Raw genomic sequence first — 26,049 nt, forward strand, 5'->3', positions numbered from 1 at the left:
CCAGGGCTATAGTCTAGCTGGTAAAATTGGGTCTTTGAGGGCATCTGGCGGCTCCCCCCCCCCCCCCACTTCTTAAAACGTCTGGCAACGCGGCCATGCATATTATCCTGTAAGTGTAAATAACAAGTTCCAGTGGGTTTCGTTAGGTTATATTTTCAGCTAGGCTAGCCTAGCTGGAAAAAGTTGGGTCTTTACGGGCATCTGGCGGCTACCCCCCACCACTTAAAACGTCTGGCAATGGTCATGCATTTATCCTGTAAGTGTAACGAACAAGTTCCAGTAGGTTTCATTAGGTTACTTTTTCAGCTAGGCTAGCCTAGCTGGAAAAAGTTGGGTCTTTGAGGGCGTCTGGCGGCTACCCCCCACCACTTAAAACGTCTGGCAATGGTCATTCATTTATCCTGTAAGTGTAACGAACAAGTTCCAGTGGGTTTCATGAGGTTACCTTTTCAGCTAGGCTAGCCTAGCTGGAGTTGGGCCTTTAAGAGCGTCTGGCAGCTACCCCCCACCACTTAAAACGTCTGGCAATGGTCATAGTGTAACAAACAAGTTCCAGTTGTTTTCATGGGGTTACTTTTCCAGCTAGGCTAGCCTAATTTTGAGGGGTCCTTTTTTTGGCCCTCCTGGCCACACCCACCACTGATGACCAGCCAGACGTGCATTTCCATACTTAGGGGCATAGATGTACTAAATTGCTATATAAATACATAAAAATTGGTAACCTTTTCAGCTAGGCTGACCCCCGCTGGCTCCCGGACTACTAGTTTCTGCTCGGGCAAGGCACACCGCCCAGCTGAGGGTTTATGAAGTAACAAAGGCTTCTTCAACGTATATTGGGAAATTGGGTGATTTTTCAGCATGCACACAGATTACGCACGTATGGGTGGAAATCACTGATCTCTATGTAAGAGCAAGATCATTGGTGGAAAGTAACGTTATGGGTCTTAGCTGCTTGGCAGATCCAAGAGGTCTGCGCTCTCAGAGTGCTTTTCTAGTTAAAGGGATGCAGTCCTCACGAAATTAAAAAAAAAATATGTTGTTGTTGGTACCTCCAATGAACTACTTTCATCAAAAACAAACTTTCAAATCACCAAATAAGCTCGTACATTTCGGTTAAAAAAGTGTGACTCTGCAAATGAGCAAGTCTTGGCAGAGAGTCATACGTCATCGATGCACAACTCTTTCCAGCGATGTTCAGCTCGTCATCCCAAGTTTTTATTTATAAACACATGTTTACTATTTATTTTCATATTAATTGTATATAAGCTTGAAATATTTTGTTTGAAATAATAAAACAACATATTGTCACATTTTATGAAAAAATCAGATACAGTTGAACCTCTCTTATCCGGCCTCCCTTTATCCGGATCTCTCTATTATACGGACGAAATCTCGCCGTAATTTTTTTTTTTAAATAATAACGGGAGGAAAGGGGGATTCCCAACTCCTTGAGAACTCCTACACAAACACACATGAATTACATATACTTGATACGTTTCTTCATAATTATTTAGGTAAATCATCCCAAGAATTTATAAAAGAAAATGATTTCATTCTTGCAAACACGAACCCCTATTTTGGGGTCTGTTACTGAGTGTAACAATGAAAAGGTTGCAGTATACACATTACTACATGTGGTACTACAATGGGCTACATCAGTACATGTGTATGTATATGTACATGTATAAAGCATTGAGTCTCCCGTATCCGGCCAAATCCCTTATCCGGATGAGCCCCGGTCCCGACTTGTCCGGATACGAGAGGTTCAACTGTATGATCATTTTGAACACTTAAATTGGTTTTCTGAGGCACGGCTGTCAACTTGAGAGTAGGGCATCAATGACGTTGCACCTTTTGGCAGGCTCTTACACAATCGCTTGCAGGAATTATTTTTTTAAAATCGCGTACGGAGACAATTTTTGATGTCCACGCGTATAAATTGGTGAAAGGTTATATTTTTTACTCTTCTTAATTATCAGTACAGTGAAAATCTCAGGACTGCTTCCCTAAGGATAAGTTCACCTTCATAAACATAAGGATTGAGAAAATGTAGCAATATTAGTATAACACATCATTGAAAGTTTGAGGAGAATTGGACAATCCGTTCAAAAGTTATGAATTTTTGAAGTTTTTGTGTTGTAACCGCTGGATGAGAAGACTACTGCAATGTACGATGTCACAGGTGTACAACAATATTATTAGGAAAATATAAAGAGAATTTCACAAAATCTCACCTTTTGAAAAAAGTACACATTCCCTTGACTCATTACCGACATATGTTATGGGTATTATTATTCCCCCTGCCTTTAGTAAGAGGCAAGTCAAATGCTCTTTTGTTGTGTGAAAAAAGTGAAAATATGACAAATTTTCTTTACATTTTCTTTATTCTGTTGTACTCATATGACATCACAAGTTGTGTAGTAGTCTCCTCGCCCAGCAGTTCCAACACAAAAATTTCAAAAATTCATAACTTTTGCATCGATTGTCCAATTTTCCTCATTTTCACTGATGTGTTCTACTAATAATATTGCTGCATTCTCTCAATCCTTATGTTTATGAAGGTGAACTTGTCCTTTAAACCTAATGCAACCTTGCTTGCTCTTATTATGCACAAATTGCACGCGTAATGCGGGGGGACCTATTTCACGCGCACTGCGGTGGAACCCATTTCACGATTTTACCCCATTTTGTCTTGAAATCAATTTTTTCTCAATATATCATGCACCATGCATCATCTTGCCTGGAACTGTTTAAACACACACAAACATACACACACACACACACAGGTTAAAGGGAACATAAACCCAAAGAGCAATGTGGATTGAGTGAAAGCAGCAACATTAGTAGAACATATCAGTGAAAGTTTGAGGAAAATTGGACAATTGATGCAAAAATTATGAATTTTTAAAGTTTGTATTTGGTGTTGGAACCACTGGATGAGGAGACTACTAGAGGTGAGGACGTATGAGTGGACAGCAATATAATGAAAATACCGGTAATAACGGTATAAAAGAAAATTCAACAAAAATTCTTTTTTCATGAAAAATTACAAATTCCATCAACTTGATACTGACATTTAAAACTATAGCAATGGGGATAATTGCTACCCTTAAAGGGTAGGAATTATCCCCATTGCTCTCTGAAAGTGGTTAGTCAAGTGCTCTTTCATAATGCTAAAAAATTGAAATTTGATGAATTTTCTTTGTAATTATTTTCTTTGTCGTCTTGTCCTCTCCTAAGTCATAACCTCTCTAACATTACATAGTCTCCATATCCAGCTGTTCCAACACCAAAATGTTAAAAATGTTAAAAATAACTTTTGCATCAATTGTCCAATTTTCCTCAAACTTTCACTGGTTTGTTCTACTAATATTGCTGCTTTCACTCAATCCACATTGCTATTTGGGTTTACGTTCCCTTTAATTACCTCTCCACCATGGCCATCATATATCCCATAAAATTTTTCAGTTAATCCATCCCTTTCTCCAGTGGCGTAGTCAAAACGGTCTTCCATTCCAGGCCTCCTGCCTTGTATGGCATACACTGCTACATTATCTTTCCTTAATTCCCAGTGTTCAACTTCGTCATTATCTTCCCATGGTTCCCTAAAATATCTCAAATTGCCATTTCCCGTTGATCTTGCATTTGATGAACCGCCCTTGCTTCCTCCAGGTAACCGCGTAAACACAGGCGGCCCAGGCCCGGTGTCCGTGTGCATGAGAGTCCGTCTGAACACAGAACGAAGTATGTGGTCCCTGTGGAAGACGTAGCCGTAGAGAAACAACAGCGCGAAGACCAATGCAAGCGTTTCGTATTTGAGCAATGTTCCACGCACAAAGCGACTGATTAATGCTAGAAGAGTCATTTCGAAATGTATCACATCACTTCATTAGGCTACGGAGCGTCATAAAATTGTCTCACAAGTACAGATGATATTCATAATACTGACCACTGGCATTTTCTCTTCGCCATGCGCCACATATATGGAGGCGTTATACATGTACTATAGTACAATGTACTCGTACGTAGCGTGAGTGCAAGTACATTGATGTACCGTACCCGAAGCCCGGAGGCGATTTTTTTTTCCGTAACCCTAACGCGTCGAAAGTGCCAATTGTGTCACTTGAGCAAAGACTATCAGTGTACAAGTTGGGAAAGCAGAAGCCCAAAGGAAAGCAGAAGCCCAGAGGACCATCCGTAAAGCCAAACACGACTACTGGCAGTCCTTCAGTGCGAAACTAAACCGCTTCTCCTCAGTTTCAAAGGTATGGCAAACAATAAAGAGGTTAAACGGAATACCTGTGAAACAAAAAAACATGCCTGCTTTACACTCCGAAGAGGACATTATCATCAACGATAAATGCAAAGCACATGTTTTAGGAAAATATTTCGGTAGTGTAGGCGGGAAAGAGGAAAATGATGAGAATTATAAGGATATATGTGAAGTTTGGGGATCGGTGAGGACAGATTCTGACAGCAGTCGTGAATTAGTTTATAATGAACCTTTTCAGTTCCGGGAATTAGAGAGAGCACTTAGTTCAAGAAAAGGCACAACGCCTGGATTGGATGGAATAGGATATGAGGTTTATTGCAACATGCCCATACATTCTAAAGAACTTTTACTGTTAATTTACAATCGAATTTGGGAAACTGGTCTTATACCACAAGCATGCAAACACTCAATTTTGATCCCAATCCTGAAAGCAAATAAACCCCCCACAGAATTGAGTTCTTACCGACCAATTACATTATTACCCTGTTTTATGAAAATTATGGAAATTATGGTTAAAGAGAGGATAAACTTCTTGGTGGAAAAGAATGATTTATTATCTCCGATACAGAGTGGATTCCGTAAAGGCAGAAGCTGTGTGGATAATATAATTCACCTGGAAAATGAAATACAGAAAAATTTGAAAGTGAGTATTAAAACAGTCGCAGTATTTATTGATCTAGTTAAAGCATATTATAGACTGTGGCCCGAAGCCGTCCTGGTCAAACTGTGGAAGGCAAACATTCGAGGGAATTTGCTACATTTTATAGCAAACATGCTGTCAAAGCGCACCTTTCAGGTGCGTGTGGGCAATGCACTATCTGAAACAATGGAGATGGTTAACGGATTACCCCAAGGAAGCCCTTTGAGCCCCATTCTGTTCAACCTGATGCTCAGGGATATTCCAGTTGGGCCTAACCCCAAAGTCCTATTATACGCCGACGATTGCGTAATATGGCAATCAGGTAACGACATCACCGAGGTTGTGTTATGCTTACAAGGATACTTGAATATACTTAACGAGTGGTTCAAAAGATGGGGCATGCTCATCTCATCCCCCAAAACAGTGCCAATACTGTTTTCAAGATCCAAAAAAGAAGAGCCCATTTTACTCTATCTAGACAAACAACCACTTATTCAGAGAAAAGAACACCGATATCTCGGAGTTATTTTAGACAAGAGGTTAACGTGGAAATCTCATATACAAGACGTAGCATGTAGAAGTAAAAAGAAAATAAATATACTTAAATGTTTGGCATATGTAAAATGGAGTGGTGGAATAAAGGATTTGATAACAGTATATAAATCCCTTATTCTTTCTTTATTGGATTATGCATGTGAAGCATATGACTCGGCATCTGATTTTGTCAAAAATATACTCAATTCAGTTCAATATCAGGCTCTGACAATATGTTTGGGTAGCAAAGTCGGAACCTCCCTGAGAACTCTCCAAACAGAGTCAGGAGAGATGCCCTTAGATATGCGGAGAAAATTGCTGAGTGCAAGGTATATTAAGAGAATTGAAACAACTCCCGACCACCCCTTGCTCGAAGATGTAGGGGACTGTTGGCAATATAGATTTTATGATAACAAAACTTGTTCAAGTAACTCCTTTGGAAACAGGATAAAGCAGATGAAAGAGGAAGTCTACCTCGATATGCCTGTTGAGCAGGTAACTCCTTTAACTATCCCACTTTGGCAAATCCCAAAAGTGAATGTCTCAACTGAGTTAAGTGGATTAATATCGAAGTCAGATAATCCATTGTTTCAAAATCAAATGAGTTTAGAAATTACACAAAAGAAGTGGAGTCACTACTTGCATGTATACACGGACGGATCCAGAAGTCAAACAGGCATAGTGGGAGCTGCTTTTTTCGCACCCTATTACAAATACAGTGAATCGAAAAGACTGCAGGATTTCACGTCATCATATAGGTCGGAACTTGCTGCAATTTTTATGGCATTAACCTGGTTGAGACAACTTAGTAATGTGTATACAGGAGTAGTAATTTTTACTGACAGTTTAAGTGCTCTCCGGGCCCTTGAAACATGTAAATTCGAAGATGCTTTTGTGAAAGAAATACACGTTCTTTCGATGCACCTGCTGTTCAGGGGTATGATAGTACACTTTGAATGGGTGCCCGGCCACTGTGGCATCACGGGCAATGAGACAGTAGATAAAGCGGCAAAAACAGCCCTACAAGAGAAACATATCGGAATCAATAATGGACTCAACAAGATGGAAGTTAAATGTGTTTTGAGTAGTTATTTTAACAAGAAGTGGCAAAAAAGATGGGAAGAAACACAGTCCCCTTTAAAAGAAGTACAGAAGTATGTAAGTGGAAAATATGAATGCAGATTAAAAAACAGGAAAGAACAAATACTTATTCATCAAGTCCGTATGGGTAATATTGGACTGAATTATGATAAGTGGAAAGTAAATTTGCATGAAACAGGCAACTGCCCCTATTGCCCCGAAAAGGAAAATTTAAGCCATTTTTTATATGATTGTCCGAAATATTTGATAGAGAGAGCCATGTTGATCGCAGACATTGGAGGCAAAGATCAACGGGATATCAGAAAAGTATTATCCACAAAAAATGTTGATCATTTGAGGGCATTAATCTCATATGTGAAGAGAACAAGAAGGTTTTCTAAAAGACTTATATAAGTCTTCTAGAGTTATACAGATAATTATCTTTTGAGTTTTATTTAATTTAGATTTGCACACTGCACAACCGGATGTTTGCTTATTACATAATGAAAAAAAAATGAATTATTGTAAATTATATGTTTATTTCATGGAAAGTATATATGAAATAATATTATAATTTTGATGTTTATATATCGTATTCGGGAGTCTGCTTGTGCACCATATATGCGTTGGGCAGAGGGTCCTGAGTGCGGCAAATGAGGGATCTAGGTCTGTGTGCGCGACCGAGAAGCCTGCTCAATGTAACGAGCCGGGCTGATCAGAGTTTGCCATCGATCAGCATGCACCAGAACTTATTTGTCCCAACCGTATAACAGCAGACACATAGCGCGCATAAAAATGATAGTAAAAAGTTATAATTTTTATTGATTTATTATATGTAAAATAATTATATTATAAAGATAAAGGCGTAAATATTCATATTTGAATGACGCGCCTCAAATACAAAAACAACAACAACAACAACAACAACGGTTTTTGTACGCATGTGCGTGGACTCTGCATGACTTGGGCAGTTAGGCGTTGAGTTTGTACTGTTATACACAGTACCATTGGCATGGTCGTCTGCTAACCACAGAATCAGATTACATAAATGTGAGAATGAGACGCCGTCCTTCAAACAGAAACATAACGGGTTTGTGTGTATGGGTATGTGTATGCGTGTGTGTAAGCGTGTGTGTGTGTGTGTGTATGTGTGTGTGTGTGTGTGTGTGTGTTTCCACTTCACATGTCATCGGCATCGCGTTCGCCTTTGCCTTATAGGTGTGGTTTTGTTCGCCGTCTGGTGACACTTTTCCTATGTCTCGCAAGACTTGCGTTACTGGGCTCACACGGGTAAATAATTCCCCTTAGAAACGTGTGTTAAAATTCAAATTTCAAAAAATTCCGTAAATAGCTGGGAGAAATGAGATGTTTCATCTTCACTAACCTGGATAAGTGAGATATACCCTTTCATCCATCAAATTTCCCAGGTGGGTTCTTCGGCTCAAATTCTGTCCAAGGGTCCGCAAAGCCAAACTACGAGTTCTCTTCACTCAAAAAATCACCTCTTTTCTTTACATGCAGCCAATGAAATAAAGTCCCCTCAAATTCAATCAGAAAAGCTTTCATCTTCCAACCAAAATGCAGTTTGTAGAAGAATTCATACTCAATATTTACAGCTATTCAGTTTTTGCCAAACTACATCATTGATTCTAAATTAATTTTTTTCTTCATTTATTTTGGTATCTTTGGTACGAATTTGTGAAGGGGTCTGGGACATTCCATTTTATTTGTACAGGTGTGAGCCCTACTAGGATGCATGCAAACTCGACGTCGTCATCAATATCTTGCAAAAAGTAAATTGGAAATCTAATAGAAGCTTGGAATAAATTATAATCAAAGTATTATATATTTAGGTCTACAGTTGCAGCGATTGCTATTGTTATCAACATTGATCATGTTTATTAACCCCCACAAAATCAGATTCGAAATGGGCATTGGGTCTTGGGTAACATGGATGAACTACTGGGTTAAAGGGACTGTACAGTACTGGTTGAGGTAAGGGATTCATGTTTTGAACATTTCTAAGTGAGATAATAAGAAACCTCTTATGAAATATGAAAGACCATGTTATTTTAAGAAGGATTCAACGTTTATTTGATGAAAATTGGTTTTGAAATGGCTGAAATATCCCAAAAAGTGAAAATAATAAAAGGCGACATGCCACAACTTTATTAGGATCTCTTTGTTTCACCTTGTTTTTGGATATCTCAGCCATTTCAAAACCGATTTTCATCAAATAAACTTTTGATACCCTTTAGAATTGCATGCTCTTTGGCATTTCATAGAGTGGGTTCTGAATATCTCACAAAATGTTAAAAGCTAAATCCTCACCTCGACCAGAACTGTACACACCCTTTAACTTGGGTTTATCCTCCAACTTCACGATGATTCAGAAAGGCGTAGGCCTAGTATAGGCTCCTTAGTTCAGGTTCATGTATACATACATATCAAGATATATGATTACATTCTCAAGGAATAACATCCAAGATGAAGATGGGGGAGGGAAGAGAAACTGGGGTAGAGCTAGTAATCATCGATTTTGATCGATAAAATCTCTCTATAAATAGTTTAATTCAATCAGCTTTAAAAAGGCATTTTGGATCGGCATTCAAAAATCAAAAGATGTGCTATGTCCGACAAAATCAAATCATTTTCCCAGTCCATACATGTACAAAATTGCTCTAGTATTACGGTTTGAATTGCTCTATCAACAATTTTTTGATGTTCACTTTATCATTGCCAACCCTATAGTCCGAAGTTCTCGTCACGTACCATCGTCGCCTCTACCACCACGACCATCATTGAAGGAAACCAAAATCCACAAAGAAATATGGATTGAGTGAAAGCAGCAACATTAGTAGAACACATCACTGAAAGTTTAAGGAAAATCGGGCAATCAACGCAAAAGTTATGAATTTTTAACGTTTTGATGTTGGAACCACTGGTTGCATGACATCATGTGCGGGCAACAACATAAAGAAAATAAAAGAAAACAAACATTTTTTCACTTTTCTTGAGTAATGGAAGAGCATTTGATTAACCACTTTCAGAAAGTAGGGGGAATGATTACTACCCTTAGCATAAATTATGTCAGTATCAATTAAGTTGCGGGAATGTGTAATTTTATTGATTTTTTTGTGGAATTCTCTTTATATTTTCTTTACATTGTTGTCCACTGAAGACGTCATGGTCTCTAGTAATCTCTGTTTTTCAGTGATTACAACACCAAAAATATAAAATCGAATAACCTTTGCATTGATTGTCCGATTTTTCCTCAAACTTTCACCGATGTGTAATGCTAATATTGCTGCTGTCACTCAATCCATATTGTTCTTTGGGTTTTGGTTTCCTTTAATATCAACCATCATCACTTATACCATCATTGCTTTCATTAGATTACCATGCACGACCATAAACATCATTACTATCATTTCACAACTGGATATCATCTTATCATCATCACCACGATTATCACTCGTATTACCATCGTATACATATCACCACAAGCAATAAATCTTACACCACTATCAATACTTTTTTTTTCATGTCATCAATCCATCAACAACAACTTCACGAAATCTCTTTCAAAGTTTTCATCATCATCATCATTATCCTCAGTCTAAATAAGCATTGCGACTGGCAATATATTCCTACTCGATCCCTCCCTCCAATGCCCACATGGCCTAGCACCCTTAATTGAATTGATGAAGAGAAACGATTGAATATTAAAACACTGATTTTTGTTTGTTTGTTTGTTTGTTTGTTTGTTTTTTTTGTTTGTTTGTAAGAACACTAGCCGCATTCACACGTACAAAGTGGTTACCGAGCGCGCTCCAAAAGTCGAGTTCTTGTTATACTCGCAACTTTTTATAAACTTCATGATCGATATATTATAGAAACAAATACCTGGCTTTAACTGGTATCAGATTCCCAGATGGGTTCATGACTTTGAATGTGTATAAACCATTTGTTGTCGACTGACACCCAAAAAGGGAAGCCATGCGTGATTTGTTGTCTCGAAGTCGTGCAGTATCGTACATATAAAAAGTGATGAGATATTAGAGCTGTGATAGAAGTTTACCAGTATAAAGTTTATCAATATATAACCATATGTCTACTATGTGAGAGAGAGAGAAAAAAAAATCCAATCCACCAGCCCCGATTCTCAAGTAAAACACATTTGTAGAAGAGATTTGAAACGATCGTTTTATAATGTGTTATTTGGCACAAAATAATTTCCCTTATTTTTAATAATGGTAATCGATATCCAAATGAAAATCAATTTGTCATGCAGATATTAGCCAAATTTAAGATCTTTTCATTAAGTTGGCGCAACGAGCATCAGTTCAGAGTCACAGGGGCTACTTTCGAGTTTTTATGAAATACATTCATAGGAAACTACATGTACTGATGAACGTCTCATCATAACTTGTAACGCTTCATGATACGAATTGTATCGATTATACCATAATAACGACAACAGCAACAATAACCACTCCTTATAACCCGAAACACTTCATACTTTAAAACACTATTAACATATCTAAAAATCCTTCGATATGTCAGTCTATCATTCCTTGGAATGAGCTTTTCATAATTCTTGAAACTAATTCAACCAAAACTCTCAGATTACCGTTGTAATCCTTTTGCCTTTAAAAACAAACATAACCCCATTAATATTAGATTCACTAAATACGAATGTAAAAACTATAACATCTTAACTAATCAACCATTATATTCATGCCTTCAAAATAACCTTGTTATCTTACATGAGTAAACCTGATGTCTATAACATATACTATTTTACCATAACTGATGTCATGAAATAATATACTAAAACATATTCTCCTTTCAATCTTTAACTCTCTTTTTACTTATAGCAATCCAATGAATATAACTACAAGGATGTTAGCATAATCATCCCTATAATTTCTACTCAATGATTCACTATCTTTAATCTCTAAGACTGCAGGTCATTAGTGCGCACAAGACCCTTGAAATAATAATATTCCACCCTCAGTCTTCACTTGATCAACAAATAATCATTTGCTCTGCAAATGCATTTCTTCATAATATTTTTCTTGAAACACTGATAACTTCACATAACATGGTCGAAGGTATATACCTTGCCATTACTCTTAACTCTCATAACTTTAAATGAAATCTATATCAACCTTGCCCTTCTGAGGCCAGACATACACTATTCACTAGCATTTATATATACAAGCACTACAGGGTGACAATAAACTAGACATACACAATGTAACCAACTACAGCACTACAGCGTTCCCACACTCTGGTAGGGGGCTTAATCCTAGAACTAAACAAATCATAGACTGCCCAAACTTCCTGCCCCAGCACTGTACACAGCATCTCTAACAGCTTCTTTTATTCAAGGCTTGGTAATACTCTACATCAAGCAGTCTCTTCTCTTTCAGGTGAGGAGAAGAGTGAGGAAATCTCCTCATAAAGCTCAAACTAAAACAAAGAGACTGGCTGACTGTTCAGCACCGTTTTCTCAATGAATAGAGTAGAGGGACAGAGTTAGGGAGAGAGAGAGAGAGAGAGAGAGAGAGAGAGAGAGAAAGCAAAAGAGGGGAGAGAGAATTAAAGCAGGCAGTTACACTAGTCTATGTTCAGACCCTTTTTGCGGAAAATTCACCAAGCATTGAGTTCACCCTATGACACACTATATTTACATTTCTAATAATTTAAAGATGAAAAGGTAACATACGGTAACCCCAAATGCATCCTCAAAACTGTAAGTCACATCAATGTTATATCACCATACCTTTTGCACATATAGAAATACTCCAAGTGGGTCTAGATTGTGAGACTACTCTCTTACTCGGAGAAGTTCTCATAAAGTTTCTTACCAGCATTGTTTCTCACCCCTGAAGCTTTCTGGCCAGTTCTTTGTTCTAGTGTGAATCATGGGGTGCGCTGGCACTCTTTTCATTACACTCCTTCAATACTCTATGTACTACACTGTGCTGGGTGTGTTCCTACTCAAGGAAGGTATATACAATTCTATAGTGCTGCATGCGTAACAGCACTGCTTCTGACCCAACGTGTGTCAAACTATTTTTGATCACGCACCATATACATAGTACATTGCCTTACACATTCTCGACTCATTCATCAACTCACATGATGTTGTGTCTGACATCATACAATTATCTATCATGTCACACATACACAATTAATAAATAGATAGCAAAGGTATATATTATAACACATTCAGTCTTATCATAGTTTTCTTGCCAGGTGAATTTATGATAAATGATCCTGGTTAAGATGGAACGTTCTTGTTTCACCAGCATGTAGAAAACTTAGATGGAGAGTGACATGGAGCCTTCATTCACTCAAGTTTCTTACAGAACATAAAATCATTGCATTTCTGTTCACAAAAGCATCTCATACAGTTATAGTTCTCATTATATTTCTCGAAACATGTTTGGTTCAATAATCATTCTGAGAGAATAACTATTAAAAGTATGAAGAAGGTATTTCTTACCTGAATAGACAAGAGAAGATAAGACACTGTGTCAAGCTTGGATGCGTGGTACAACAGAGTGAAGAACCAAGCCAACATCCAAGCTGGTTGGGCTTTTCTTATCTCTCTTCCAAGAAAGGGGCTGGGCCACTCTCCAAATGGGGAGGGGCAGCATCTCACTTTGAGGGACAAATAGCTTTTTACCTTCATGGTCAATTGCCATTAGGACACAGGGGGACAAACAATAGTAACAACAAAAAAATAGGGGGGGGGCAATTCTGTGGGGCTCCACACCGATAACTACAAGTTTGAACAATGATAGCACCCATTATTATGGTTACAGTTCGTTATTTAGAAGGTTCGTTATTCAGAAGATTCTTTATTCCGAAAGTTCGTTATTCCGAAGATTCGTTATTCCGAAGGTTCGTTATTCCGAAGTTTCGCTTTCCAAAGGTTCGTTAATCCGAAAATGAAACAAAGCTCGTTATTCCGAAGGTTCGTTACGGACCCTATTTCATTGTCGGATCAACGAACCTTTGGAATAACGAACCCTATTTTATTTTCGGATTAGCGAACCTTCCGAATAACGAACCGTATTTCATTTTCGAATAAACGAGCCTTATCGGAAAGCGAACCCTAGTTTTTTCGGATAAACGAACCTTCGGAATAACTAACCTGCGGAATAACGCCACAAATATTCGGACTAAAGTACCCTTCTTGATTTTCGGATTAACGAACCTTCGGAATAACGAATATCCGAAACACACAGATCCCCTATACCTAGAGGTTTGTTAACCCGAAAATCAAGAAAGGTTCGTTAATCCGGACATTTGTGACGTTATTCCGAAAGTTCGTTATTCCCAAGGTTCGTTAGTCTGACAATGAAATAGGGTTCGCTATTCCGAAGGCTCGTTTATTCGAAAATGAACTAGGGTTCGTTATTCCGAGGGTTCGTTAATCCAAAAATCAAACAGGGTTCTGGAACGGGTCATAAGACTTTGTGAACGTTGTTAAAACGTTTTTAAACGTTGTAGAGGGTTTATAAAAGTTTTCTGGATGTCCATAACGTCCAAACGTTTTTCTGTCGGTCCTTAAAAATTTAGAAAGGTTTTTTAGTGTTATTTTAACGTTTAAAAGAAGTATTTATAACGTCCAATTGAAACGTTTTAAATACGTCGAAAACCTTCCACAAGAAGACGTTCTGAAAAAGTTTTGATAAAACGTCCAAATAACGAACTTGGAATGTTTCAAGAACGTTTAGAAAACGTCTTTGTGTTAGCTGGGTAAAGACGTAAAATTCAAGTCAGTTTTGTGACGTATTATCCACTTCGTATTTACGACGTATTAGTGAAAAAAAATACATTGCTTTGCAACCTATTTACCACGTCATATTAATGACGTGACGTTAGATTTACGTCAGTTTTGCGACGTCTTTGTGACTTCATATAATTAAGGCCTACGAATTATAGATTTATAGAGTTATATCAGTTTGCGACATACTGTTGTCAGAACGACGACAGTTTCACGTCAGTCAACTGTCAAAAATAAGATTGTTTTTTGCTCAAATGGAACACATAGAGAGAATTCATTATCTAGACTTCAGAAAGGCGTAATGATTGTCGTTTGTTTGACGTAAATAAGCAAAGAAAACAGACGCTATTTAGACGTCTCAACCTGACGCCAAAAAGTCGTATTGGTGTTTGAAGACATCTAAAAGACGTCATATTTGTGACGTCTTTCTGACGCCTTGTTGGTTATACAAAGATGTCGTAAAGACGTGTGAAATTACTAATTTAATGTCTTATAAACGAAAATAACAGGCAGATACTTGCATCATATAAACGTGTCAAACTGACGTGAATATGTCGTATTTTTCAAACTGACGTCAATATGTCGTATTTTTGCTCAAATGGAAGTTGTCCCAAAGATGTCATTGGTGGTCATTAGAGTCGTCTTAATGACGTGTAAAATACAATTCTAAAGACAAGATGTACGTCAGAATAACGTCATGAGCACGTCGTCTCACGTCAATTCATGCCTTTTTGATGTATATTGGTAAAGAAAACAAGAAAAATGTCTGAAAGACGCCTTTTTCACGAAAACTAAACAAGGAAAATGGACGTGATTTTGACGTCATGTTTAGATCTTGGCCGGTTAAGGTCTAATAAAGTGCATGTGAGCACCTTAAGATACAACCATGATACAAATCTGGTTCCTAGCTAACATTTGGACGTTTTCTAAACGTTCTTGAAACGTTCCAAGTTCGTTATTTGGACGTTTTGTCAAAACGTTTTCAGAACGTCATTTTTCTGGAAGGTTTTTCGACGTATTTAAAACGTTTCAATTGGACGTTATAAAAACGTTTCATAAACGTTAAAATAACAATTAAAAACCTTTCTGTACATGATTTTTAAGGACGACAGAAAAACGTTTGGACGTTATAGACATTTAGACAACTTTTGAAAGCCCTCTAGAACGTTTAAAAACGTTTTAAGAACGTTCAAACAGTCTTGTGACCCGTTCCAGAACCCTGTTTGATTTTTGGATTAACGAACCTTCGGAATAATGGGTTTGATTTTTGGATTAACGAACCTTCGGAATAACGAACCCTATTTCATTTTCGAATAAACGAGCCTTTGGAATAGCAAACCCTATTTTATTTTCGGACTAACCAACCTTCGGAATAACGTCACAAATGTCCGGATTAACGAACCTCTCTTGATTTTCGGGTTAACAAACCTCTATAATAGGTATAGGGAATTTGTGTGTTTCGGATATTCGTTATTCCGAAGGTTCCTAAAATTCTAAAATCAAAAACGGTAGGCCTAGGTTAATCCGAACATTTGTGGCGCTATTCCGCAGGTTCGTTATTCTGAAGGTTCGTTCATCCGAAAAAATATAGGGTTCGCTTTCCGAAGGCTCGTTTATTCGAAACTGAAATAGGGTTCGTTATTCCGGAGGTTCGCTAATCCGGAAATAAAATAGGGTTCGTTATTCCAAAGGTTCGTTGATCCGACAATGAAAAAGGGTCTGTAACGAACCTTCGGAATAACGAGCTTTGTTTTATTTTCGGATTAACGAACCTTCGGAATAACGAATCTTCGGAATAACGAACCTTCGGAATAACGAATCTTCGGAACAACGAACCTTCGGAATACTCACCTTCTGAATAACGAACCTTCTCAATAACGATCTGTAACCATAATAATGGGTGCTATCATCGTTCAATTAAACTTGTAGTTATCAGTTTCCTATGAATGCATTTTATAAAAACTCGAAAGTAGCCTCTGTGACTCTGAACTGATACTCGTTGCTCCAACTTAATGAAAAGATCTTAAATCTGGCTAATATCTGGCAAATTGATTTTCATTTGGTTATCGATTACCATTATTAAAAATAAGTGCAATTATTTTGTGCCAAATAACACATTACAAAACGATCGTTTCAAATCTCTTCTACAAATGTGTTTTAATTGAGAATCGGAGGTGGTGGGTTGGATTATTTCTCTCTCTCTCTCACATGGTAGACATAAATGGTTATGCTGATATTGATAAACTTCATACTGGTAAACTTCTATCACAGCTCTAATATCTCATCACTTTTTATGTGTACGATACTGCACGACTTCGAAACAACAAATCACTCATGGCTTCCCTTTTTTGGGTGTCGGTCGACAACAAATGGTTTATACACATTTAAAGTCATGAACCCACCTGGGAATCTGATACCAGTTAAAGCCAGGTGTTTGTTTCTATAATATATCGATCATGAAGTTTATAAAAAGTTGCGAGTATAACAAGAACTCGACTTTTGGAGCGCGCTCGGTAACCAGCTATTTTGTACGTGTGAATGCGGCTAGTGTTCTTACAAACAAACAAAAAACAAACAAACAAACAAACAAACAAACAAACAAAAATCAGTGTTTTAATATTCAATCGTTTCTCTTCATCAATTCAATTAAGGGTGCTAGGCCATGTGGGCATTGGATGGAGGGATCGAGTAGGAATATATTGCCAATCGCAATGCTTATTCAGACTGAGAATAATGATGATGATGCTGAAAACTTTGAAAGAGATTTCGTGAAGTTGTTGTTGATGGATTGATGACATGAACAAAAAAGTATTGATAGTGGTGTAAGATTTATTGCTTGTGGTGATATGTATACGATGGTAATACAAGTGATAATCGTGGTGATGATGATAAGATGATATCCAGTTGTGAAATGATAGTAATGATGTTTATGGTCGTGCATGGTAATCTAATAAAAGCAATGATGGTAGTAATGATTGGTTGATATATCAAGTGGCACCGTTGTACACATTGAGACTTGAACTGGTATCAACTGGGAACTTCAACTCGTATCAACTTATAGACCAGTAGCCTTCAATTGGTATCAAATGGTACAAAATGACACTTGAACTGGTATCAACTAGTACCAGTAAGACTTCAACCGACAGAAACTGTTACCAACTGGTACAGTGATACTTGAACTGTTATTACAACTGGCCATCAGTAGACTTTTACTGGTTTCAACTGGTAAGCAGTGCAACTTCAACTGGTATAAACTCGTACCAGTATGTTTAAACTGGTATCAGCTGGTACCAGTACGTCTTCAACTGGTTTCAATTAGAATTGCTCATTTTGTTACTGGAAAGTTGGAGTTACCTTGCTGGTTTCAACTGGAACCAGTTGAAACCTGTTAAGACCAGTTAAGACCAGTTAAAACCAGTAACGACCAGTGAAAAATGCTTACTGGTTTCTACTGGTTTCTACTGGTTTTTTTTTACCTGGGAAAGGAAACCAAAACCCAAAGAACAATATGATTTGAGTGAACGCAGCAACATTAGCAGTACACATCAGTGAAAGTTTGAGGAAAAATCGGACAATCAAAAGTTATTCGTTTTTATATTTTGGTGTTGTAATCACTTGATAAAGAGACTACTATAGAGACCATGAAGTCTTTAGTGGACAACAATGTAAAGAAAATATGAAAAGAATTCCACAAAAAAAAAAAATCAGTAAAATTACACATTCCCTCAACTTAATTGATACTGACATAATTTATGTTAAGGGTAGTAATCATTCCCCCTACTTTCTGAAAGTGGTTAATCAAATGCTCTTCCATTACTCAAGAAAAGTGAAAACATGTTTGTTTTCTTTATATTTTCTTTATGTTGTTGCCCACACATGATGTCATGCAGCCAGTGGTTCCAACATCAAAACGTTAAAAATTCATAACTTTTGCATCGATTGCCCAATTTTCCTTAAACTTTCACTGATGTTTTCTACCAATGTTGCTGCTTTCACTCAATCCACATTTCTTTTTGGGTTTTGGTTTCCTTCAATGATGGTCGTGGTGGTAGAGATTACGATGGTACGTGATGAAAAGTACTATAGGGTTGGCAATGATAAAGTGAAAATTAAAAAAAAAATATTGATAGAGCAATTCAAACCGTGATATTAGAGCAATTTTGTACATGTATGGACTGGGAAAATGAATAGAATTTGTTGGAAATAGCACATCTTTTGATTTTTGGCCGATCCAAAATGCCCTCAAAAGCTGCTTAAATTAAACTATTTATAGAGAGATTATCGATCAAAATCGATGATTACTATAGCTCTCCCCCCCCCCCCCACAGTTTCTCTTCCCTCCCCCATCTTCATCTTGGATGTTATTCCTTGAGAATGTAATCATATATCTTGATATACATGAACCTGAACTAAGGAGCCTATACTACGCCTTTCTGAATCATCGTGAAGTTGGAGGATAAACCCAAGTTAACCCAGTAGTTCATCCATGTTACCCAAGACCCAATGCCCACTTCGAATCTGATTTTGTGGGGCTTAATAAACATGATCAATGTTAATAACAATAGCAATCGCTGCAGCTGTTAGCCTAAATATATAATACTCTGATTATAATTTATTCCAAGCTTCAATTAGATTTCCAATTTACTTTTTGCAAGATATTGATGACGACGTCGAGTTTGCATGCATCCTAGAAACGAAAGTCTTGCGAGACACAGGAAAAGTGTCAGCAGACGGCGAACAAAACCACAGAAATACCACCTATAAGCTAAGGCAAAGGCGAACGCGATGCCGATGACATGTGAAGTGTAAACCACACACACACACACACACACACACACACGCACACACACACACACACAAACACACGCATACACATACCCATATACACATAAACCCGTTGTTATGTTTCTGTTTGAAGGACGGCGTCCCATTCTCACATTGTAATCGGATTCTGTAGTTAGCAGACGACCATGCCAATGGTACTGTGTATATACAGTACAAACTCAACGCCTAACTGCCCAAGTCATGCGAAGTCCACGCACATGCGTACAAAAACCAACTTGTACACTGATAGTCTTTGCTCAAGTGACACAATTGGCACTTTCGACGCGTTAGGGTTACGGAAAAAAAAAATCGCAGCCCGGAGGCGCGGCCGGCCGCGGACGGATCGTACGCACGGTGTCTGTATGGCTACCAATAGTAGAGCGGTTAAGCCCTCAAAATCACGTGAATTGTGCAAAATTTGACTAAAGCATGAGACTTTCACCAGTGTTAGTACACTAAGAATAAAGATCGGGAGGTAAGTCTGATTTGAACTCTGATGACCTCCAGAGGTCAATGTACTTTAGATATCAGAAAATCGATGTTTTTAGATTTATGAATGATATTTGTGGTTATGTTGCACTAAACATGCATTTATACCACAGAGAACTCATTTCCAGATTCAACAGAGCACTGACAGGTTTTTACCTTTGACCTCTGATGACCTCCAGAGGTCAATGAACTTTAATATCAAAATATCGATGTTTTTAGACATTTGTGAATGATATATGTGGTTATGATTCACTAAACATACTTCAGGGAAACCATTCCACAGAGCATTGACAGGTTTTAACCTTTGACCTCTGATAACCTTTGGAGGTCAATGACCTCAAGATATTATATTGATCTGTGATATCATTGGTTAATGGTAACCATTGTTAAGATGTACAAAACAAGCATATCTGTCCAATGAAATTGTCTTCATATTCTAAAGAGCAGGTACAGGTTTCTACCTTTGACCTCTGATGACCTTGAGAGGTCAATAACCTCAGAATATCAGAATATTGAACTATGACATCATTGGTGAAAGGTCAAACATGGTAAAGATATACAAAACAAGCATATCTGTGTACAATGACATTGTCTTCATATTCCAAGGCACCCAGACGAGTTTCTGCCTTTGACCTCTGATGATCTCGAGAGGTCAATGACCTCAAAGTATCAGAATAGTTTGGCATCATCAATGGTAAACATGATGATGTTCAGGAGAGCACTCGTAGGTCCTGCTTATAGTCTGGGTGCCAAAGGCTGAACCTTGTTTTACCGTCCACCCAATCTTTTTTTGACGGTTTTACCCTATATCGGGGACGCTGAATCCGAATCTGCATGATGCAACTTTTGCATCCTTGAGGGTTTTGAGATATTCAAGATGGCCACCAAAATGGCCGCCCAAACCGGAAATTCCCATGTATTTTCTTCTAAATGGTGAGGAAATTGAAAACAATTGATGGTTTTACCCTATATCGAGGGTGCTGAATCCGAATCTGGCTGATGCGACTCTTGCATCCTTGAGGATATTGAGATATTCAAGATGGCCGCCAAAATGGCCGCCAAAACCCGGAAATTCCTATGTATTTCCTTCTTAATGGTAAGAAGTTCAAAACAATTGGTAGTTCTAAGCTATTTCAAGGGTGCTGAATCCGAATCTGGTTGATGCGACTCTTGCATCCTTGAGGATTTTGAGATATTCAAAATGGCCGCCAAAATGGCCGCCAAAACCGAAAATTCCCCTGTATTTCCTTCTAAATGGTGAGAGATTGAAAAACTGTTGATGGTTCTACCCTAGTTCGAGGGTGCTGGATCAGAATCTTGATAAAACTCTTATATCCTTAAGGGTTTCTAATTGAGATAATAAAGATGGAAACCAAAATGACCGCCCAAAATGGAAACTCAGATGTAGACCCCCTTTTTCCTTCTAAATGGTGTAAAATTGAAAACAAATTGATGGTTTTACCCTATTTTGAGTTTGCTGAATTTGAAGCTGCAGGATACAGCTCTTGCATCCTTGATGGTTTTGAGATGATAAAGATGGCCGCCAAAATGGCCCCAAATGGCCGTCAAAAACGGAAATTCCCATGTAGGCCCCCTAATCCGTTCTAAATGGTGTAAAATTGAAAACAATTGGTGGTTTTACCCTATTTTGAGGGTGCTGAATCCGAACCTGGTTGATGCAACTCCTGTGTTTTGGGGTTTTTGAGAATTCCAAGATGACCGCCAAAATAACTGTCAATATTGAAATTTTTGAGACCCCATTCAGCACCCTCGACATTTTGTTGTTGCCATTTTTGCATTCCTTATAGGGTTATCAGATGTCCACGATGACCGCCAAAATGATTGGCAGAAATTGAAATTCCAATGTTAATATTTTTTTTTCTAAATGGTGAAAATTTGAAAATAAATTGATGGTCTCACCCCATTTCGAGGATGCTAAAGGCTTTGAGATATTTACAAATGTCCTGTATAAACGAAAATTCCTTGATATTTTCTTATAAATTGTAAAATATTGTGCTATAACGTGAAACGAGGGATTAAAAGCAATAATCCGTATTCTTGAATTCAACTCGGTTGAGCAAATTTGTCAAATCAGCCAACAATTAATGGCATCCAAAATGACTGTCACAATGGTATTGTAATATACTGAGATATTCCGATATGTCTCAAACGGAACTTTAACACGCAATGGAAAGCAAAATGATATTGACATCATATTGAAACGTACAAACACAAAGATAAGACTGAATTTTTTATGCACAGTTGTTATAAAGTAATGTCTGTGGTAGCCAATAAGAGCTCTGCAGACTGATGTGAAGTTAATCCTTTTTGGCTATAAGAGTAATATCAAACTAGAACCGGAATTTGTCAACACTGACAAATTAGGTGATCCGATCTCTTCGAAAATCAATGATTTGAGTCCTGATCCAAATATTCATGACCATAGAGGTTTCATCTGTGTTGACGGGACATTGGCCGTGTGATGTTTGGATTCTCATTTAGAAAAGGGAGTGAGACCTGCCATCTTTGGTACCGAATTCCGTATACACTAACGGAAATACAGAATGAAGTATATTTGACCTTTGACCGCACTTTGCACACCCAAGATGGCGTCTCAGCAAAAAGTAATTATCTCATGAAATGATTCTTTTAACATGGTCTTTGCGTGTGCAAAATATGGGAAAGATAGGACATGTATTCACCAAGATACAGGATGAAACATTTATGACCTTTGACCCTAATTTACATACCCAAGATGGTGTCCGATCAAGTAGTTGTTATTTTATGAAATAATGTACGTGACATGTACTAAACATGTGCAAAATATGGGATTGGTAGCCATTGTTGTTGTTCATCTATTGCACAGAAAGTAGTAGAAAGAAAGAAAAATAAAGAAAAAAATTATGTTATTTTATAGAAATTTGAAGGAGAAGCATTAAAAAATCAGAAAAAGATAAAGTAAGGAAAGGGAGGTTAAGATTAACTAAAGAAAAAGAAGAAAAAAAGTGTTTAAAAAATTTAAAAAAATATTGGCAGGGGTGAGCCTCGAACCAGGGACCTTAGGATTACGAGTCGGATGCGCTATGCAATGACCTATTTCATTCTCCATAGGCCCTGTGTATTAAGCAAAATGACCCTGCATCGAAGCCTCGTGCCATTTTCAACCAAGTTTTTCGACGTGATGCCGACGTCGTATGAAAAAATGGAGGGCACACTAACGATAGCCCAAAGTCTCAGCTACAACATACTTCAATCTGGGAGAAATTCACTGAAGCATAAGTGAGCTAGTGCTCGAAAAAGAGAGTCATGTCAATTTTCACTGCCAGAAAAACTGCTCTCCCATAGAGATAACACGTAAACTGGTCAAATTTGACAAAATTACTTTCAATCCATTTTTACGAGGTGATACCGTCATCCAATCAAAATGCTTTACGAACATTAATGAAAGATCATTTCATAAGCTACAACATACTGAAATCTGGTTGTAAATTGACAAAGGATAAGTGAGATACACTCGAGTGAACTTGAAATTTGATGACGTCATTTTGAAAATTTACTTTTTTTATTTTATTAAGAAATTTGATATCTTTTAATCATTTTGTCAGCATCGCCAACCCATGAAATAACATGTCCAACCCATCAGCTTTCATAATATGTAAAGAAAATGGGGGGTTACCGTCCATCCTGACGAGTAAAATCGGATTTAAAATTGGCGGTTTTTTGGCATCGTTGCACTGTCTATCGCCATTGACGCGCGCGCGGAATTTCAACTTTGACGGGCCCGTATGACGTCATATTGAGTCGGGTTGACTTGAAACTTGGTAGAAATATTCCTTGACATTTTAGGCATCCGATAAGAGTAAAATACGGGAAATTTCCATTGCATATGAGCTGTGTGTGCGAATATGTGCGCGCGCGTACGCGTCCGTCCAATTTTTTCAATTTTTCAAAAAATGCTCCAAATGGTCTGAAACGTGTGCAAAAGAAATTTGAGCTCGATTTGAGTATACAAATATTTCAACGCGCGCGTACGCGCACGTCTTAAGGTATAGATGAATTTTGAGAATATGAGTAGAATGCGCTTGACCTGAAATATATGTGAAGTAAATTTCATTGAAAAATTCCATTCCATTAATGAGATATGATTGAGAATGTGTTTTCATATAATGACGTCATAGTGACGTCACGGTCGACTGATCACTTTGATTTTAGTTCGATTGCCGTCTTTGGGAGACGATACATATATGGTATAAGTTTGAAATTGATAGGAGGACGACTTTCTGAGCTAATCGATACACAACTTTTGGGGAGAAATAAGAAAAAGAAGAAGAAAGAATCCGTACAGAAACAGAAGGTGATCCGAGAGGATGCTCGGATCACCTAATTATGGCCTGCTGGTATTTGGTGTCGAAATTTTTTTTGTATTTTTATGAGTCTCGCCGCGTACTCTTATAAAACTTGTGGCATATTCTGATTACGTCACTAGAAATGGTTGCATCCATGACCACTATAGTAGATATCAATATAAGGGTAATTTCAAAAGCACTCTGCGTGATTATGATATTCGTAAGTACTGGACTATCAACTATTACCTTACATGTTGTCGTTTGTTTTAACTGCGAGTTACCTGTGATTTTTCCATCCCCTCGTGTGTATATATGATATCGTCGCTTGGTCGACAAGACCCTGTATCTGAAATTTTAGTGAAAATGACTTTTTTGAATAAACAGTCAGATAATCAGTTAATGATGTCCTGTCCAAACGTTAGCTGTCTTACCCCAAAAATGAAGCTACCATGGCATGTCAAAGGAAAAGTTCTTTCATTTGTTATAGTGCTTTGGCTGCCATGTTTGTTTGCTTTTTGTTTTTGTTTTTGTTTTTCTCTCCTGAACATGTGACATTTTGTAGATACGAGGTTTGTCGCCACATTTATTATATATGATATTACATCATATTGAAGAAAATTTTGAAGCAGAACTATAAAAATGTCCAACTCTTGTCTTCAACAATGTCATCAAGACCACCAATATAAGCCAATTAACCAATGTGAGTGTTCATGGATGAAACGATTAAAACTGTTCATGGATTAAAACAGGTAATGTTGGGAATCTCGGTATACTTCTCTACATCACTATCACTATTTGATCGAGATGGGTATGTCTTGTCCACTGATTGTTAGTGTTCAAAACGTATCCATGATATGTAGATGAAACAGTGTAATCTTTCAAACATTCAACCGCATCTGTAGTCTTGCAGGATTCATTCCTGGCACAGCTGTATCTTACAAACTCCAAGATATCCGGTAAAGCTGGTTTCACAGTACAGCAAGTTCAAACTGGGATGTACAATATGCGTTCGTTTATCAGCAGAGTATGGTTGGGTTTAGATTTTGCCATTGACGAAAACCTGAAATAGGGTAAAACCATCAATTGTTATCAATTTCTCACCATTCTGGCGAGCATTTTGGCGGCTATCTTGAATATCTCCAAACTCTCAATGATGCAAGGGTGGTATCGTCCAGATTCGCATTCAGCACAGTGATCGAAATAGGGTAGAATCATAAATAAAATTGTTCTCAATTGCGAAACATTAGAATTGGAATACGTGGAAACTTCCGGTTTTGGCGGCCATTTTGAAATCGGAATAGGATAGAACCATCAATTGTTCTCAATTTTAAACCATTGAGAATGAAATACGTGAGAATTTCCGGTTTTGGCGGCCATTTTGGCGGCCATTTTAAATATCTCCAAATCCTCAAGGATGCAGGAGATGCATCATCAAGATTCGGATTCAGCACCCTCCAAACAGGGTAAAACCATCAATTGTTTTCAATTTCTTACCATTTAAAAGGAAATACATCGGAATTTCTGGTTTTAATCGGCGGTCATTTCGGCGGCCACTTTGGCGGCCATCTTGAATATCTCAAAACCCTGAAGGCTGCAAGATTTGCATCATCCAGATTCGGATTCAACACCATCGAAATAGGGTAAAATCATCAATTGCTTTCAATTTCTCACCATTTAAAAGGAAATACATAGGAATTTCCGGTTTGGGCGGCCATTTTGGCGGCCATCTTGAATATCTCAAAATCCTCAACGATGCAAGAGTTGCATCATCCAGATTTGGATTAAGCACCCTCAAAATAGAGTAAAACCATCAATTATTTTCAATTTCTCACCATTTAAAAGGAAATACATAGGAATTTCCGGTTTGGGCGGCCATTTCGGTGGCCATCTTGAATATCTCAAAATCCTCAAGGATGAAGGAGTTGCATCATCAAGATTCGGATTCAGCACCCTCCAAACAGGGTAAAACCATCAATTGTTTTCAATTTCTTACCATTTAAAAGGAAATACATCGGAATTTCTGGTTTTAATCGGCGGTCATTTCGGCGGCCACTTT

General features: G+C 37.7%; 1 protein-coding gene across 1 annotated transcript in view; it reads right to left on the bottom strand.

Moving 5' to 3' along the window:
* LOC139732804 (protein phosphatase 1L-like) overlaps nucleotides 1-3,986 on the bottom strand; it is a 60,826-nt gene extending 56,840 nt beyond the window's left edge. The window contains exon 1 of the mRNA XM_071643645.1: nucleotides 3,428-3,986. Within this exon, the coding sequence (XP_071499746.1) occupies nucleotides 3,428-3,865 (438 nt within the window). The 5' untranslated portion in view covers nucleotides 3,866-3,986. The remainder of the gene's footprint in view (nucleotides 1-3,427) is intronic.
* Between the last annotated feature and the right edge of the window lie 22,063 nt (nucleotides 3,987-26,049).

The sequence above is a fragment of the Diadema antillarum genome, unplaced genomic scaffold, assembly GCF_040938485.1.
Source record: "Diadema antillarum isolate AM-2024a unplaced genomic scaffold, OU_Dant_1.0 seq00000450_RagTag, whole genome shotgun sequence".
Lineage (NCBI taxonomy): Eukaryota > Metazoa > Echinodermata > Echinoidea > Diadematoida > Diadematidae > Diadema > Diadema antillarum.